The 20,155-nt window shown below is 44.9% G+C and overlaps 1 protein-coding gene across 1 annotated transcript; it reads left to right on the top strand.

The window, feature by feature from the left end:
* Positions 1–15,596: 15,596 nt before the first annotated feature.
* On the top strand, positions 15,597–19,818 carry LOC146350647 (protein NDNF-like). The gene is made up of 3 exons (XM_084841882.1): positions 15,597–15,784; positions 16,733–16,866; positions 18,467–19,818. The coding sequence occupies exons 1-3, from the start codon at positions 15,597–15,599 to the stop codon at positions 19,816–19,818; spliced, it is 1,674 nt and encodes a 557-aa protein (XP_084698008.1).
* The last annotated feature ends 337 nt before the right edge of the window (positions 19,819–20,155 follow it).

Here is a 20,155-nt window from a genome sequence, read left to right on the forward strand (position 1 = left end):
TGTTCCTGACATCTTCCTGGTCACTGTTGGAAAGAGGATGCTGGATAAGGCAGGGCTCTTCTTATATTTTCTTATTCTTATGGAAAGTGTCATATGGAAATCCTTGATGTAGGGAACTGTCATACCTGTTCTTTGTAAAGTGCATGTACATATACAGTAGAATCAAAGACTCATAGAATAGTAGGGTTGGAAGGGGCCTACAAGACCATTGAGTCCAACCTGCTCAATGCAGGAATCCAAGTCAGAGCATCCCCGACAGATGGCTGTCCAGCCTCATCTTGAATGCGTCCAGTATGGGAGAGCCCACTACCTCCCTAGGGAATTGGTTCCATTGTCGTATTGCTGTAACAGTCAGGAGGTTTTTCCTGATGTTCAGCCGGAATCTGGCTTCCTGTAACTTGAGCCCATTATTCCGTGTCCTGCATTCTGACATGATGGAGAAGAGATCCTGGCCTTCCTCTCTGTGACAACCTCTCAAGTACTTGAAGAGCACTATGATATCTCCCCTCAGTCTTCTCTTCTCAAGGCTGAACATGCCCAGTACTGTCAGTCTCTCTTCATAGGGCTTTGTTTCCAGTCCCCTGATCATCTTTGTTGCCCTCCTCTGAACCCTCTCCAGCTTGTCTGCATCCTTCTTAAAGTGCAGTGCCCAGAACTGAACACTGTACTCCAGATGAGGCCTAACCAGTGCTGAGTAGAGGGGAACTAGTACTTCCTGGGCTTTGGAAGCTATGCTTCTATTAATGCAGCCCAAAAGAGCATTGGCCTTTTTTGCAGCCACATCACATTGTTGGCTCATATTCAGCTTGTGATCGACAACAGTTCCAAGATCCTTCTCGCTCGTAGTGTTGTTGAGCCACGTATCCCCCATCTTGTAACTGTGCATTTGGTTTCTTTTTTCTAGGTGCAGAACTTGGCATTTATCCCTATTAAATTTCATTCTGTTGTTTTCTGCCCAGCACTCCAGTCTATCAAGATCACTTTGAATTTTGTTTTTGTCTTCCAAGGTATTAGCTATCCTGCCCAGTTTTGTGTCATCTGCAAATCTGATCAGCATCCCCTGCACCGCCTCATCCAAGTCATTAATAAAAATGTTGAAGAGCACTGGGCCCAGAACTGAGCCCTGCGGTACCCTGCTCGTTACTTCTCCCCAGTTTGAGAAGATCCCATTGATAAGCACTCTTTGAGTCCAATTCTGTAGCCAACTGTGGATCCACCGGATCGTTGTTTCGTCTAGCCCACTTTGAGCTAGTTTGCTCATCAGGATATCTATCATGGGGCACTTTGTTGAAAGCTTTGCTGAAGTTGAGGTATATGATGTCCACAACATTCCCACAGTCCACAAGGGAGGTTACTTGATCAAAACATGAGATGAGATTCGTCTGGCAGGATTTGTTCTTGACAAATCTATGTTGGCTTCGAGTAATCACTGCATTGTTTTCAAGGTGCTTCCAGATGGATTGCTTTATCATCTGCTCCAGAATGTTCCCAGGGATTGATGTCAGACTGACTGGTCTGTAGTTCCCAGGTTCTTCCTTTTTACCCTGTTTGAAGATAGGGACAACATTAGCCCTCCTCCAGTCATCTGGCACTTCCCCCGTCCTCCATGATTGCTCAAAGATAACAGACAGTGGTTCTGAGAGGTCTTCTGCCAGTTCCTTTATTACTCTAGGGCGCAGTTCATCTGGCCCTGGAGATTTGAACTCATTCAAAGTAATTAGGTGTTCCTTGACCATATGCCTATCAATTTCAAGCTGCAATCCTGCCCCTTCAGCCTGTACTTCGCCTTTGCCAGGGGGGTCATAGACCCTCTTTTGGGAGAAGACTGAGCCAACATAGGAATTGAGCACTTCTGCCTTTTCTTTGTCATCTGTTATCATTTTGCCATCCTTATTTAATAGCTGAACCACCATTTCTTTCCTCTGCGTTTACTTTGCATGTATCTGAAGAAAGCTTCTTTGTTGCTTTTAGCATCCCTCGCTAACCTCAGCTCATTCTCAGCTTTAGCCTTCCTGACACCATCCCTGCAATTCTTTGCTACCATCTTGTACTCTTCCTTTGTTGCTTGACCTTCTTTCCACTTCCTATATGTGTACTTTTTTGTTTTCAGGTCATCCCTAAGCTTTTTGTGAAGCCACATTGGCTTCTTCTGTTGTCTTCCACCTTTTCTTCTTGTTGGAATTGTTTGTAATTGTGCCTTGAGAATTTCCTTTTTTAAAAGCTCCCACCCATCTTGGACTCCTTTTCTCGTTAGAGTCGTTTGCCATGGGACCTTACTGATCATTGTTCTGAGTTTATTAAAATCAGCTTTCCTAAAATCCAGGGTACGTGTTTGACTACACTCGGCTTTTGCTTCCCTTAGAACCAAGAACTCAAGTGCAACATGGTCGCTTTCCCCCAGAGTTCCTGTAACTGCTACTTTATCCACTAAGTCATCTCTGTTGGTTAGGATCAAGTCAAGGATAGCCGATCCTCTAGTTCCTTAGTCTACTTTCTGTAGGAGGAAGTTATCCGCCACACAAGTCAGGAATTTCCTGGAGGGGCCATGTTTTGCAGAATTTGTCTCCCAACAAATATCGGGGAAATTGAAGTCCCCCATTATGACTACATCATGCGTCCTTGAAACATGGGCTATTTATGTAGTATATGTGCTATATAAATAATAACAGTGGTGGTGATGATTATGATGGATGGTAGTATTGTCAGGGTTCAGCACTGCACAGATCTGGAACCTGGGGTCGAAGGATGAGCAGGAAACACACACACCCCAACAGACTCCTTCACCCCCAACAACTCTGAGGCGCCTTTGGACATAGACATGGCATCCACAGGAGTGGACTTCCCACCAAACCTCACCTAAAGTGAAATGTCAAGGTGAAATTGGGGGGTTTCCTGCTTGGGCAAGGCATCCACAGAAGGCACAAAAGCACTTTTTCTAACCCACAATTAGAAAGCACAATGACCCTTCTCAGGGGGGCTTCTGCACATCTCTAGAATAGAATTGCTACCAATTTCACCTGAATTAACAGACTAGCTATACATTACACACCTAGATGCTTCTTAAAATACATTAGAAGCCATTTTCGGGGAGAGGAATTTCGAGGGGAGCGAAGGGTGGGGAGTGGAATGCTTAATTCTCCCTTGTGGGATTTCAGTCATATTTACTCTTTTAAACACAGGATTTGAACCCAGAGAGGAGCTGCTGACAGGGGAGCAGAGAAACCACAGGTGGAGCATGTGTTAAGCCTTTGCTCCCCCTGGCACTTCTCCACCCTAAATTAACCTCTCCCAAAGCAGTTTCTCATCCACAAAACAGCACTAGGTCTGTCTGGCGCACATTTGCATGTAATGTGTACTTAACCGCTAAATTCAAGGAGAATTCGGAGAACACTGCTCGGGCAAAATACCTGCAGGGATTTTGAAGGAAATTAAAAGAACATTGACAAAACAAGCACAATTTCTCAAGGAGGTTTTGAATATATCTGGGTCAAATTTACTGGAAGTAATCTTCCTATGATCTTAAGCAATTTAGGACTTTTTCCCCCATGATGGCCATCTCCCATACTTTTTAAAATGATTAAGTTTTTGTAGGGGGATTCATTGATGCTCATTGTTTCATGGTGGCGATTTTGGCTCAGTTCTGTAAATAATGTGCTAATTCCTGGTCTCTTCTGCTGCTGATTTTCTCAATATCTACCAACAATAGCATTTTGGAGGAGTTTCTAATAAGCCATAACCAGCACTTTTTTCTGTCATCAATATAAAAATTTAAGTCTAATTTGTAGGCAATCCCACCCCATATAGACAGAATAATAATATGTAATAACTGGCATTATAGAGCGTTTTCCCTAATTTTTCAAAATGCTTAACAAACATAATATACTTCGCATCAGCCCTGTAAAGTAGGCCAGAAATATATTACAGATAGGAGAGGCTGAGACAAAGAGAAAGAGTGATTTGCTTATGGCCACCCAGTGAGTTCATGGCCAAGGTGAGATTTGAATTGTGGACTTCCACTCCTGCTCCAAATGCTATGCTACGTAATTCACAATTTCTCTAGCACAAACTTTGACTCGATCCATATATTTCCTGAATTCTCCATGGTGTCACACACCATCTGGCTACAATTTTTTACAGATGCTTTCCTTTGACTGATATACTGGGGAGGAGGAGAACAGTAAGACTATGATTACTCATTCATCGGATTTCCCCAGAGACCACCCCCCATTCTTCTTTCGACAGCATGCGTTTAAAGATTATGCTCACTCAGTATCATGTGTCTCTTTGAAACGAGACCTCTCTTAACTTGACTCTCTGGCAGCATCTTGTCAAAAGTTGTTCATAACCACAGGTTAATTCTTCCCAAATAATCTATAATAAAAATGTCTTACTGGAAGTATCACAATGTAAGGCTTGTGGTCTAAATTGTACTTAGGTTCTGGAAATGTGCAAAACCCTCAAAAGTATTTTAACTTCCCACAAAATTCCTACTGATGTTTTCTTGGGCACATCCGCTGCTCGGTGGACTGGTGAATGCACACACAAAGACCGTGTTCACATATAATGACAAACCGATGTGGGTTTATTTACCTGTGGGGCTTCTTGTCATGCATCAGTTGCCATTTTTAAAATGTAAGCCACAGTAAGGGTGCACTGCAGCTCGTTGTGTCGTGTGAACCCAGCCAGGGTGGGTTATTGGCATGGTTAACAAACCACCCACAACCCTAAAACAACCCATGGGCCATTTTAGGGTTGTGGGTGGTTTGGTAACCACGGCAACACCCCACCCTGGCTGGGTTCGCATGACATGATAAGCTGCAGCATGCCCCAACCGCAACATGCATTGTAAAAATGGCGGCCTGCACACAACGACAAGCCCCACGGGCAAATTAACCCACGGTGGCTTGTTACCTGCGAACTGGCCAAGACAGAAGGCATTTCACTGATCCTTCTTGAAATTCTTTTAAATTCCCTTCATGTTCCTACAGATCTTCTGGCTAGGCCGGACCCTGAAAATCCATCCCAAATTTTCCGTTAGGTCAGGGCTTGGGGAACCTATGGCCCTCTAGGCATTGTTGGACTACAACTCTCATCATCCCTGACCATTGGCTATGCCAGTTGGAGCTAATGAGAGTTGGAATCCAACAACATCTGGAGGCCACATCCCCTGCTTTAGATAACCTTTTATGTCTAACGTACTCAGTTCTACTGTTGGATTCATCAAAAGTCTTTGACAGTATTAGGCTCGGGGGACAGGGTTGAGGTGGGAATCTACAGAAATTTAAGATGCCCCCTCAAGTTCTGGGCCATTTGAATGAACTGCAGATTTGTATTTAGTTGTAAATGGTTATTTCAGTACTCTTTTTCTTTTTGCAAATATGTCAGAATACCATCATTGAATACGCAACATGAAACAGATGAGCAACAACAAAGAAAAGTGGATTACAGGACCCTAGGAAGTAAACTCAGGCCCTCTTCACATGGGGCATTTATTGTGCACTCATGGTCGGCCACTCACAGAAGTTTGCGGGTCCTTTTCGCAATGTTGTCAACCTCCAGTAGCTTTATTCCACCTTTTTTTTAAATTGCCAAAAGTGCAGTAATGAATATAAACCACCATCAAAGAGGTGGTATGTATTTCCGAAATTGCACAATATTGCAGCACCATCTATTGGCTGTATAAATGAAATATATGGAACTTGGCCACAAATGAAACGGCCAAAAGGGGGTGGGCACGCATGTATTGTACCAATCGTAATCCTACAAAGACACTGGAAGAAGAAGCCCCAGTGCAGGATTTTTGCCTCGTGTAGAGATGCTCTCAATCCCTCGCTGATCTATTTTCACACTTCTTAATATTTATGTGAGAGCAGCCACTGGGGCTGTTATTTTTCAGGTGATGAGGATTCAATTTCTTGGCATGGATGTAGCTCAAACTCTTAATCCCTTTTAGCTCTGAGACTGCAGAATGGGCCCAATGGTTTCCTTGCTTTTGTCACATTAAAACCAGGAGAGTGGTGGCGTGTGGCTTGCAATTATAATAGGTGGCAAAATCATCAGCATCTGTTAGATATAAGGCTAACATATTCATTCAATTCCTATAATCAAGTACTACTGTTTATACAGCTCCAGTGGGGAAGGAAAGAAAAAAACAAAGAAAGAAAGAGGGGAATAACAGCCTTCTAACCTCTATGCTGTATAAAATATTCATAGCGCTATAGAGCGTCTGTGTGCGAACGCTTAAATATAGGATTGAGGCAGCAAATGTGATTGGATGTCTTATAATCTAATCATTTCGTCCCATATGTGGCCCCCAATCTGTTGAGGATTGTTAAAATTCCAGGGTATTGTACTGCCTTCCCTGGAGAATGCTGGGAAGAATTACGGACAGTGTCTGGAACAGATGGGATGTCAGGGACAGAAAAGCAGCAAAAATTAAACAACAAAAAGGAAAGGAAAGGGCGGGGAGAGGACAGTTATTCACTCCTTCCCTGCCTGCCACCCTTACACAAGGGGGTCATATAGGAAAACAACCAAATGGAATCCTTTTTCAAAGGGCATTCAAATCCACCTAAAACTGAGAAGGAAAACAATTACCACTGGGCCCCAATCACCACTAGAATTGCTGCCCCCAAGTGCTTCTCCGAAAGTGAATTCAGCCCTCAGGCTGAAAGTAGTTCGACACCCATGTCATACTGTGTACCCAAATCTGCTTCCTTTCAGTTTCCACCCACAGGTTCTAGTCCTGCCCTCTGAAGCAACACAGAACAAGTCTGTTCCACCTTCTCTGTGACAGCCCTTCAGCTATTTGAAGATAGCTATCATGTCTTCCCATACTCAACTCTTTCAACCATTCCTCCTAGGACTTGGTTTCCAGACCCCTCTCCATCTATGCCTGTATCAGGATCACACTCATTTTTCCATGAGGGAAAAAGTGGCCCATGAGTGACTACAAGTTCCCCTTTATACAAGGCCCCGGAACATGCACACATCATTTGAACATGATCTATCGGAAACCATGTGCAAAGCAGCCCCTGGCAAGCCTGTATTGTTAGTCTTATATGTTTATTTCTTTAGATCCCCTGCTTTGGGCTAATAATTAAAAGGCATTAATGTTATTGCTGCTTTTGTTGTTGAAAAGGATACTTGAATGCATGCGCACTGATCTTTAAGTGGATGTATTTATTGAAGGAGGGGTGGAGGATTAGTTCTATTTGTGTTAGTTTAATCCTTTGGCATGTATGACAGCAACAGTGTAGCTAAAAAATAAAATAGAGGATTACCCTGTTAAAATGATGCACAGATTATGGGGTAATGTGGCCTCTTTCTGTGATGTTTTTCAATTTCATTATGAGGCTGGGGAAGCACATGATGATTTGGTTTGGTCTGGTTTTTAGCTAAAACAAAAAAAGAGACAAAGGCAGCAGCCCTAAGAATTAACGTACTTGGAAGTAAATCCAATTGAAATCAACTGAATTTACTTGCAAGTAAATATGGCGAGGTTGAAGAAGGAAGGAAGAATAAAAGGAAAGGTTGTAGCTTTCTGATGATACCTAGTAATGCTTATATTTTCAAAGGCAGAAGGTAATGTACAGCCTAAGCTGTGTGTGTGTGTGTGTGTGTGTGTGTGTGTGTAAAGATGGAAGTAAACAGAAACAGCAATCAAGATGCTTCAATATGTTTGATTCATGAACGACCTGCTGTTAATAATACCCCAGTTCAGGGCAATACTGGCCAGGATCCACCTTTTCCTCCTCCTGCACTGACCCAACCCCATTTAAGTAGCAAAGTCTGTCATAAAAACAAGGAATTTCCCCATTAAATGTGATGCAGTGGACCTTAGACTCCCTTCTCCATCAATTCAAGCTTGTAACCCTTTCTTTCCCAGAGGTCCAAACTGTTGGGATGGCACAGCTCCATTGGAACTTGTAGGAGGAATATTGGCATGGGCAAAATAAGAGTCAGGTATAGTTTGTGTAATATTTGCTGGGGCAGACTTTACAAATAATGCAAGCATCCAAGTGGGATATGCAACAAAGGAACTTTACTCAACACTGCGCAATTCGAATATAACGTCTCTAAAATGGCTGCTGCTCTAAGTTTCTGTTCTATTCTGAACATTGCCCAGAACTGATTCTGTCAATCACTCGTGGGCCACTTTGATTCCTACAAAAACCATCACTTGCATGACACTAGCAAAAAGTCTTGTAGCATCCTAAAAACTAGCAAATTTATCATGGTCTAAATTTTTGTGGGATAGAGACCTACAGGAGCAAGTTGGTTGTGAAGGAACAGATCTATTTTATAGTTCTGTATATAGCTTTTGGGATATTATGAGGTTACTTTCTTTGCTGTGTTTGCTAAAACCCAAAGGTCAACAGGCAGCCAAAGGATGGTAGGTACTATAAGGTCTACAACCCCAGCAATGCTCTCCACACAAGTGCAGAGGCCTTCAGTGCCTCTTGTGCTACACGGGACCAGCCTGCTGTGGATCCTAACTGAACCGGTGACCTCAGGTGGAAATTCAGCCTGTGTACTACTACTTGGCTCTGGCCAAAGGAAAGAAGTTCAGGGAGGCCAACTGAAGAAGAGTCCCTGCACCGGAGTGGGTCAAGTGATACTTCCTGTCCCCTATAATAGCTTCTGGTTCAGGCTTGCTTGCTATTCTAAGCAACTAGGGGACCAGTTGCTGCTAAGGTGCAAACCACCGTCTGCCTTCACTTCTGCCTTCGCCTTGCCCCCTCCCTCTTCCCTTCCCTCAGCCTGCTCTTGAATGCAGAGGAATTGGATGTGAGGCATCCCACACATCACAGCCGACCCTATCAGGAGGTACAGTGAGGCAGCTGCCTCAGGCGGCATATGCTGGGGGTGGGCGGGAGCAGTGAGGGGTTGCAGGACAGAGCTGTGCCTGTCTCACAGCCAGCTGGGCTCAAGGGTGGTGGAGGATGCTGTCCCATTCCCAGTGCTGAAGTAAGCTGCCTGTCCAATCAGTTTCTGTGCATGGAATAAGAAGCGGGGGGAGGCACCCTCTTGTCCTTCACCTCAGGTGGCAAAATGTCTTGGGACTGCCCTGCCACATATGGATGGGGCCCTTACACACACCCCAAATTGCATGTGAGCTGCCAGAATATAGCAAAATACAGATGAAAGGGGAACTGTAGTTGCTAACTTTTGAGGCAAAGATAAATAGGTGAGTTTCAGGGAAAAGTTTGGCTGGCATAGAGGCTCCAGTTATTGCAGTGCTGTGATCTTGGAAGCCACACCAGCCAAACTTCTTGCTGTGCAGCTTGTCAAAGCACAGGAGCTCCCCTGTGGCCAGGGTTGTATTTCCACAACAATGGAAGGAGTAGCGAATGGAAGAATACTGGATTTTTTAAAAGGAATCAGCTTTGCTGTGATTTGGTCCATGCAGGGCTCCACAAGCAGGTTCTCCACACCAGTAAAAATCACTTTACAGAACATACTTTGGGGTGGGGGTGGGAGTGGGAGTGAACATCATCTGACTGGGGCTGCTCAACCAATAAGAGAGGTTTTCCCCCTCCCCCCTTTCTCCTTTCCCTTGAAAGTCCAGATGCAACTGCATTTCAGGAGCAGGCCTCATTGGGCACAATAGGAGTTACTTCCGAGGAGACACACATATGCTTGTGCTGGGAAAGGTGTGGGGGGAGAACACAAGGCTGGGAAACTAGCCCCCATTTTTACCCACACAATAGGGATGTACAAAAGTCACTGACCGTTTCGCAGATCTGCTTCGTGGTGGGGGAGGAGGCGCTCCATCCCTCCCCCCGGAATCCTCGTTGGGGGGGGAGGTGCTCCGTCCCGCCCCCCAGAGTCCTGCCCAGCCGGCTCCGCTCCGTGGGGATTCCGCGGAGCTGCCGGCCAGCTCCGCCCGCAGCCGGACATCCAGCCGCTGGGCAGCAGGGACGTAAATGGCGGCGGCCATAGCCGCCGCCGTTTGCGTCCCTGTACTTAACCATGATAGGCTATGTAAATATTTAAAGAGCCTGTCACGGCAAATTAAAAAAAACTGCGTACACAAATGGTGGTGGCTACGGTGGCCACCATTTGCGTTCGCTATTTTTTGCCATTCTAACCTACGTAAATATTTACGTAGGCTAGAACGGCGAAAAATAGCAAACGCAAATGGCCGCCGTAGCCGCCGCCATTTGCGTACGCTGCGCCAGGCCGCGGTCAGCCAGGAGACCAGCCACCGCTGCTGCACCCGCCGCCGCCCCCGCCGCCACCACCCCACCACCGTAGCCGCCGCCCCGCCGCCACACCCGCTGCTGCACCCACCGCCACCACCCCGCCGCCCCCGCAGCCGCACCTACCGCCAAATCTGCCGCCGCCCCTGCCACACCCGTCGCCGAATCCGCCTCCGCACCCGCTGCCGCCAAATCTGCTGCCGCACCGCCAGAGCTGCCGAATCCGCCCCAGGTAAGTGCCGTCCTGGGATTCCGTGGGGGGGGGCAGGAGGCCATTCCGCCACGGATTCCGGGGGGCTGGATTCTACAGAATCCGGCCTCACTGGAATCCGTAGCAGAATTCTCCACCATCCCTACGACAGGATCTCTATAAGGAAGCGTCAAAGTAATTACTTCCTAAGGCAATAAACCAAACAAAGGAGAATTGGAGCCTCAAGATTGCGCTTCACCGCACTTAGGGAATTGGGCTTTAAACTGTGCCATGTCAATTGAGGGGGATCTCTGTAAGTTCTGATGTGGGCATTCAGAGGGCAAGCCTCATTCAGCACAATGGGAGTTACTTCTGAGGAGACACTAATTGGTTTGTGCAGGTATGGGAAACACACAGGAAACACCCCTTGGGGTCAGGGTGAAAGGTGCACTGCTGAGCAGGGCTAGCATACCCGAGGTAAATGCGGGGGTTGGGGCACACAGCAACTATACCATGGCGAACTTGATTTAAGGAAAAGAATCGGACCTTAAGCAGTCTCAGGAAATCTGGTTTTTCCCTGATAAGCTCCGGGGTGGCTGCTGGAGGGCCACGACATCATGTATCCCTAATGACCTCAACACACAGCTGGCTCAGAGTAAATCGCTAGTGGAAACACCCCCCAGGTCATGACCTGACCATCCAAAGTTGGGTGACTACTCCAATCAGTCACCCTTTCTTCCATCTCTAACAGGCATTATACGTTACGTTCCAGAATTCTCTTTGCCATCATTTCATAGGCCCAAGTGCGGCTGCAGAATGAGGTGTGATGTCTTTGAGAACAGCTGGAGCCAAGGAATTGCATTTTCTGAGCATGAGCATTCTTCATTAATGTGCAAACCACCCCTCCATTGGAGCTGGAGTGGGAACAAATACCGATTCCATCCAGTTTGGCAATGGGAAATCAGCTACTGCTGTCTACTGAAAATAACACAAACGGCAAAAACTTGCCAAAAATGGAAAATATGATACAATGTGCAGGTGCGTTCACTCAGCTATGTAAATGAAGCAAAAATATGAAAATAGTTCTCTCTCTGGTATGCGTCAGCTAAATTCCATTTACAGTGGAAGCAAAAATTGGAACAGGGACCTTTGGGATTTAACATTGATTCTTCTACCCCACCCCATCTGATTTGAACCTAGTTTGGCAACACCCATTGTACATTAGCCTAATGCTATTGTTGTTTGTTTGTTTTACATGATGTGATGTGACCTGCTGGAATATAGTTCCTCCACCACTCCATAGAAATTCTAGTCTAGCTGGTGGAAAACATCAGGCGTAATGTGAATCTGTGAAAGACCTCTGCTAAGGAAGCATTTAACCGCTTTGCTGGTGTGAATCCTTTGGACACGGGGACTCTATACCCCCTGGAACTTCATAACCCAGGAATGGGGAGCCTATGGCCCTCCAGATGTTGTTGGACTATAATTCCCATCATCCCTGCCCATTATTCAAGCTGGCTGGGCTGATGGAAGTGGGAGTCCAACAACATTTGGAGGGTCACAGGTTCCTCTCCCCTCTCATAACCCTTCTTCAACTGACCTGCACTCCCCTGTCCCATATTCTGAGGAGCTTCATGACAAAGGGAAAGTACTCCACACATGGTTAAAGGTATCCCATTGTCCTAGGACTGCATCTTAAGAGGTTTATGTCCTGGCAGGCTCTTGACCAAATTAGGCATCTTCCTTTTCCCATGATAGTTGCAACAGCAGATTAGGAATACTGGTCCAAGATGCTGTAAAAGTTGCAGTTCTGACTTTGTCAGAGTGGATCCCCTTCTCATAATACATTTCACCTCCTTTCCTCTGAAAGGAAATGATAACCATCAAACCTTGACCCATCCAAAATCTTTGCACTAGTGTTATCCAGCAGAAGTGCTGGTGCCTCAGTGACTTGAGGCCTGTATAAGTCATGAATCACATGTCATTAACCTGGTTCGCACACCACAACAGCCCTCCGTGGCTTAATTTAGCTATGGGGGTTGTGTCAGGTGATCATGGGTGCCCTCTTTCGTGGTGCCTGCAGGCGCCCCTGCTTGCCATGGTTTTCCATGTCATGCGAACTCGATGTCATGGGTTGTTTGAGGGAGTAGACAACCTTCAAATAACCCTAAACCAAGCTATGGATTATTTGAGGGTTTTCTACACCCTCAAAAAGTCCACGACACCAGGTTCACACAACATGGGAAGCCACAAGCACGCCACCACTTGCATGTTCGAAATGGCAGCTAGCGTACTCTGCTAAACTCCACAGGGAAATTAACTCAGAGTGGCTTAGCGTTACATGCGAATGGCCACATTGTCTTGATTTGCCTGTGGTTATGTTTCCATCCTATTGATTCAATGCAGTTACTGCACATCCACGCATAAGTGTGTTAGAATAAAATTACATTTTGGTAGCAATCCTATGCATATTTATTTGGAAAAAAAGTCCCTTTGAACAAAGTGGCACTTCACTTCTAGTAAACATGCATAGACTCCAGCTCTAAATCCTTTTATTAACAATGAATTCTAATAAAATGGGATGCTTACCTGTCGGGTAACCCATTTCAGTAATAAAGCTATATTAAATTACTCTATCAATGTACAGCAATTGATTTGAATCATAGGGTGAAACTTTTTTTTGATTCTCTTACATTGTATTTTGATTAACTGGGCCTCTAATTTTTTTAGTTTTTTATCTCCAGCTAATGCTGTATCCTATGCATTCATGTGCTCATTCCACAAATCTAAGGCTTGGGCTTACAGGTATAAAATAGTAAAAATAAATAAATAAATGCCACCAATTTCTTTAGATTTCTAGATACTGAATGTCCAAAACCGTATATTCTCAAGTTCCAAAAGACACATCTTAGCTTGGATTCAATTCTGAAAGAAAAGCTTTCTTCTCAATCTATTGATATATATGCAGAGAGAAAACCAAGCTCCAGGCTAGCTAATACTACAAAGGGGTTAAATGAACACACACACCCTCCACCTCCTGCACATATAAACTCTTTTGCATTTCTGTCAAAGACCTACTCTGGGAGCAACCACCACTGGGGCATGGTTCTTTCCAGCCCAGCTGCCTGCTGGACACCTTCCACGAGGGACAAATGCTGGCTCCCAAAAGGCAAAGTTGTAATTTCCTCACTAAAAGAATGGTAGGAATGGCACCGTCTGTTTTCAAAGATATACAAATTGCACAGGTTTAAAGAAAAAACAGAGAACTCTCTCCACTACCACCCCACGACCACCACCACCACCACCACCCTTTCTCTGTCTCTGTCTCTGTCTGTCTCTCTCTCTGTAAGACTGGAGGCATTTCAGTTCATCCGTTCATCCTTCTGCTTGAAACATATGGAAAAATTAGTTTTGTCCTGTTAAACGGGTTTCCCAACTGTGCTTTTCAACAAAGATCCCAAAAGCTGTGTGTTAGAGTGTTTCACTTGGACTGCTGCGCAGAAACAAAGTTGCCAGGATAACATCTGTCTAAAGGTAAGTGCAATAAAATGGTGATCCCCCCATATCTATACCTATATATCCAAGAATGTGTTTGTAGTAGTTTCATTTAATCAAAAGGAATCAGACTTGAGGTTGATATTCCGTCTGGGATAAGCCTATTATACCTGTCTTTCTCAGTCAGAAGGATTTGCAGTCAATACAATATGTGACCGTGGTTTACCTTTTGGATGGCAGCAAGTACAGAAAACCTAAAGTTCATGTCCATGTAGAAGTTGAAATATTTCTGTTGAGTTGACAGGATACACAGTTTGAGCAAAGGAACTGGCAAAGAGATATTTCAGTGTATAGTGGGAATGTTAATAGAAAAGGATTTATTTAGGTAAGCAAGATGCAAACCAATTTTTGCACCTATCATTCATTCATGTTAGTCTAGTTCTTTTTTATACATTATGATCCATTTATTTACCAGCTTTAAATTTTACCAAGGCATTTAAAAACCTGAATACTCTCACTTTAATAGAATGTGGTGTTATATTTATCAGTTGATGAAATATGCTAGCTGTTAGGAAACATCCCTGACAAAGAGTAGAATTATGAATTCAGAAGCAGTGCAAAGATAACTACCAGATGCAAGATAGAAACGTTAACCAAAATTGTAATGGTGCGTGGCTTTTTGAGCTACTGATCTTTATTGGGAAAAAAACCAACCAAAAACATATTGCTGTAAAAAGTAACAAAAGTGGCTTCTCTGTCTTTGAATATTTACAGCTTTCTGCTCTCTGTTATCATTGTTCACTAATCAAATGCTCCAATTTCCTTTCTATATACTGCTAAAAATCAGCTTAAAGAGGCTTTTTTTCCCCAAACAGAGAATGTTCTAAGAGCACCCCCTGCCTACAGACACTTTGTTCTGCAGCTATAATCCGTTTCCAAACTTGGCAGCTTTCCCTGTCTGACCTGTATTCTCATTGCTTTACCCTGTACCCTCTTCTCTTAACATTTAAAACAATGCTCTTTCCACATGACCAGTCTATACAGCAAAAGCTGTGCAGTCATTGTGACTTTATTGGGGTCCAGACATCTTCCCTCAAGGAAGTGCTTCCATTTCAGAAAGATCACATTTTCCCAGGTCGAATAGAAAATGCAGCCAGCAAATAGGGCCACTGTGATTTACAGCACTGTCTCGAATGTGATTACAGAGTACCTATTGGACAGTGTCCATGCCATCATTAATAATGAGTGACACAATTTCCTATAGATCCCTGATCAGCAACGAATTTTTGTTTTAAGTTCCCTACGACAAGGAAGTGTGTATATGTGTGTGGAGTGGGGACACCAAGTGTCCAACTACCAGTATCCAAAACGGCTTGACCCTATCCAACCACTCTGCTCTTAGTCTTTCACTGGTGGATTTGGCAATTGGAGAGGTCAGGTGGCATCCCTCAGAGGGCTAGAATTTTCCCAGATAGTATCAGTTGCCAACCTCTCCTGTAACTGGATTCTCAACTGATGTGAAACTAATATGGAGGGAAGGCATAGGGCAAAAATATCAGGAGAGGGCAGCATATAGATGCGAAACCAAATGCAAATAAAGCTTGACTATTTGTCATCTGCAGTTCTATAACTGCTGATTGGTAATGCATGCCATTTAAGAAAGTGTATTCAGCCTTTTATTACCATCTCCCAGGCCTGTAGCACGGATGATGGCGAGAGGCCAGCCTTGCCTGCCCTCCTGGCTTCTCTTGGCCCTGTGCTTCTGTAATTCTGCGGAGGTGGCCAGTACTTTACAGCAAGGCTTCAAGAGTGATCTCTTCCACTTTTATCACACACTGATTCTCGCAGATGGCAAGGAAACCACAATCCACATCTTCAAGGATATACCAAAAAGGTAAGGCAGCCTTATATGTCCTTTCATTTCCTCCCATGGTAAATACTATAGCCACACTATTAAATTATATGATTTTTTTTTAATGGATTTGAGATTTTGAAAGAGAAACAGCTGTCAAAATAAAAGATTAATTCTGTGCCATCCTTGGGTACCGAAGCTCTTGAGAATGAGGATGGGACTGTTTATTTATGTATGTATTTATTAAATATATATCCAACCTTCTGCTACAAATAGTGTTCACAGTTGCTAACAACACTAAAATACAAAAGAGGATATTCTGCAATATTTTGGAGTGGTATATAAATATTGTAAATAAATAAATAATATTTTGTTGCAGATCGCACATGTAGAAATATATGATTTAATTCTTGGTAGAATTTCACTGATTGATTCTGCAAGTACCAGTGTTTCAAACATACAAAATCAATTCCCTTTTATGAGTATGTTTAAAGGCTTGCATTTTTTAATGTATTACTCACATAGGAAAATACACATTCAAAGCAACATAAAACACACACACATTGCAAAATATACAAATGAGACATACAACTGTAGGACCAGATTATACAAATTGACAAGACCAGCCTCCCCCAACTTGGTGCCCTCCAGATGTGCTGTACTACAACCCCCATCATCCCCAAGCCAATATGGCCATTGCTGATGCCCACACTCTCCATCATAGCCAGGCCCTTTGCCTCATCCAGGGGCCCTTCTGTGCTTTGCGTAAAGGATAGTTTCAAAAGCCAACGCTGTAGGAGGCAAATGGAATGACCAAAGTGAGTGGTCCATTGGGGACGTGTCAGCTGAATAACGCTGTCAGCATCTACAAGAGTGGAGCAGAGCTCCAGGTGTCTTCTCTGGCTTGCTAGGCGTCTCTTCTGCTGGAAGCCTGTGATGTAAAACGATCCTCAACACTCTTACACACTCTATGTATCACTTCATTTCCAGGTACTATTTTGTTTTAGAGGAAGGCAGAACATCTGCACCTTTCACAGTGACAGTGATGCCATGCGACGTCCCCATTGAGTGGAATATACAGGTCCACAAGACTTCCGCAAACTACCTTGGGAAAGAAGCACATGGTAAGACATTAACAGACATTGCCAGAAAATTCACAAATGTCACAAGTGTTCCCTAGCCATTCAAAATTATTGATTCATTCCTCAGCTTTATTTAACTTTCCGGACGACAGAAGAGAACCCTGGGATATTTGTGTCAGGACTGATGGCCTTGAGCAGCTTTCCCCAAGCTGGTGCCCTCCAGATGTTTTGGAATGCAACTCCCATCAGCCCCAGCCAACATGACCAATGGTTAGGGATTACAGGAGTTGTAATCTAAAACTTCTGGAGGGCACCAGCTTGGAGAAGGCTGGTCTTGAGGGTGATTGGGAGGAGCATTTTGTGTGACAAATTGCTCATATTGCGAAGCCTTACCAAAGCCAGCAGCTTTATAGAGACATGTGAACCCAGGCGACATGAACTCTCATGTCACCTGACTCTTACTGACCTTGTAGCTGCATCCATGGTGGTGCTCAAGCAGAGAAGAGAGGCAAGCTCCTTCTACCTCTGGCAAGCTACCACAGTGACACAGTGAGTCAGATGGTGGGGCCTGGGTCTCACTACCAGATATTGTTGGACTACAGCTTCCATCATCCATGAACATTGGTCATGCTGGCTGGGGCTGATAGAAGGTGGAGTCCAAAACATGGGGGGGCAGGTTCCCCACCCCTACTTTCAAAACAGTTCATCCTGCCCTGTAACAGAACATTTGGCCTACTGTTTATATCAGAGGTGGCCAGCCTGTGGTCCTCCAGATGTTGTTGGACTACAGCTCCCATTATCCCTCACCATTGGCTATGTTGGCTACAGCTGATGGGAGCTGTAGGACAAAAACATCTGGAGGGCCACAAGTTCCCCACCCCTGGTTGATATAAATCTACTGATGAAAATAACGCTGGTCCTGAACTGGTTCTCGTTAAAAGGAAACTCCAGAATAAGTTAGATTAGGGCAGGTCAATGAAGGAAACTTTCCCACCCCCTTCTCCCTCCTGCAGCCACCTGTGCCCCATCCCACATTGTTCAGGCCCTCCGGAGAGGCCTTTCAGGGGATGTCCTGGCTGCAGGGAGGTGGAGGGGATGGGAAATTTTCCTTCCATGAACTTTCTTAATTAGGGCACAATCCTATGCATGTTTAGATAGGAAAAGGTCCCACAACTCCCAGCATTCCCTTGGCTGGGGAATGCTGGGAGTTATAGGACTTCTTTCTGTCTACAGATGCATAGGGTTGCACCCTTAACGTATCTTAGGGTAGAAGCCATTGGGTCAGAATCAGCCCTCAGCAATGGGGTGTACATCCAAGATGGCAAACATTTTCAACAAGTCTGCCACAAACCATGCCCCAAGTCCAAAGCATGAGGCGGTGCACTATAGTACATCTAGGGCCCCAATGCCTGAGTAACCTTTTGCCACCTGTCTATTGAGCCAGAGATTGGGCAGAGGCGTAGCTTGGCGAGGCAGGCAGGAGTGCAGGCCTGACTCTGTACCATAGCTAGGCCCACAGATCCTGTGACATTAGTGGCATCCATGCCACAGGATGGCTATCTATTACTTAGGTCAACTGATGCCTTTTCCCTCCCCTCAAGGCTGACTGCAAGTATCTCACCTGTCTATATTTCATTGACAGATAATTTGGACATTCAGGAAGCCATAAAGTTTCAGAAGACCACAAAGATGGTGTCTACTCTCTATAGCTATAGAGGCAATTCTGTGGAAACCTACATGGGGACATCTTACTATTCCGCTGTTTATATGCTTGAATTCCTATCCATGGAAAGAGACACCCATATTACAGTGTATCTAACCACTGACACAACCTCTGACCACCTGTATCCAGAACTCCCGATGGATCCACGCATAGATGTCATTGGCATTGGCCACAACACAGTAACTCTGGCTTGGAAGCACAGTCCTACAGCCCTGCAGTACAAAGAACACATCCAGTACTGTCTCCTGATGAATGAAAAACACAACTACAAGAGCTTATGCGCAGCAGAAACAGCGATAAGATCGTCTGGGATGAAATCGCTGCAAGCGCTCGCGCTCTCCCTCCCCCCTTATATCTTGGACCCTCAGCAACTGGCGATACTGTCCAACAGTGAATTGAGCATCATTAGCAAAGCTGGCAATGGAGAGGTGAGGCAGATATGCGTGGGCACTAAGAACACCTACACCGTGCCCAACCTTTCTCCCAACACTCAGTATTACTTTGATGTTTTTGTGGTCAACTTCCTCTCCAATGCCAGCACTGCCTATACGGGCACCTTTGCCCGAACTCTTGAAGAACCTGAGCCCAAGGTTACTGACCTGAAGGACGGGAAAGTGATTCAACTCACCTTGGATGGGAGGAAACAAAAACCCTACTATTTGCAGTACCAGGCAAGGCACAGGCAGGTCCAGTTTGCCTTCCAGTCTTGCAGTGGCCAAATACGAGTTGAAATATCTAGGGATGGGCAGGTGCTGATGTCCGAGAGTTTTGCCGGCTTAAGACACTTTATGCTGAAGGGACGGTTGGGCGACAGATACTTGGTGCACCTGAGGTCCACAGAGCCTTCCAATGGTTCCATGAAGATTCAAGTGTCCTCTGTCTTCCACAAGGCTTTCTTCCCAGTTCTCCCGGACAGCTTAAAAATCAAGTCCTTCAGCAAGCTGAGAACTTGTGATTCAGTCACCATCGCCTGGCTAGGAACCCAGCAACTGAGCAAATATTGCGTCTACAAGAAGCAGATCGAGGAGGACCAAGTTTGGATGGAAACAAGGAATGCCGACAGGTGCTCAGGACCTGAGTTGAGGCAGAAAGGTGACAAGGTGCTGTGCAAATACTTCCATGATCTCAATCTACAGCGGGCAGTGACGACAGAAACCATCAGGGGGCTTGAAGCAGGAACTGTCTACTTGTTTGATGTGTATCTCATTGGGTCCTCTGGGATTCCAGTCAGGTATTACAGTAAAGTTGTAAAGACACGGAAGAAATGTTGAGTCTCCTTCAAAAAGTGGTTCCTGAAGAATGATGGAGTTGGAGGAATGTCATGCCCAGGCAGTGTTTGGGGCCTGCATCATTCAAAATGTGTTTGGACAGAAAACAGTGTTTAAGTTGCAAGATTTGAGAGGAAGGCATCCTAGTCTAGAAAAGTAGACTTGCTCCTGTGACCTACAACTTTTTAAACCTCTTATCTGGAGTTTCACTAAGAGCACTTTATAACACAACATCTGATATCAGAATCAAAGCATTCATCTCAAAACCTACAAGATCCAAAACTGGAAGGGAAACACACACACACACACACACACACACACACACTTTAGATGGATCTAA

This window comes from Heloderma suspectum, chromosome 3 (genome assembly GCF_057233095.1).
Source record: "Heloderma suspectum isolate Gila_16-S chromosome 3, 16-S_ref, whole genome shotgun sequence".
Lineage (NCBI taxonomy): Eukaryota > Metazoa > Chordata > Lepidosauria > Squamata > Helodermatidae > Heloderma > Heloderma suspectum.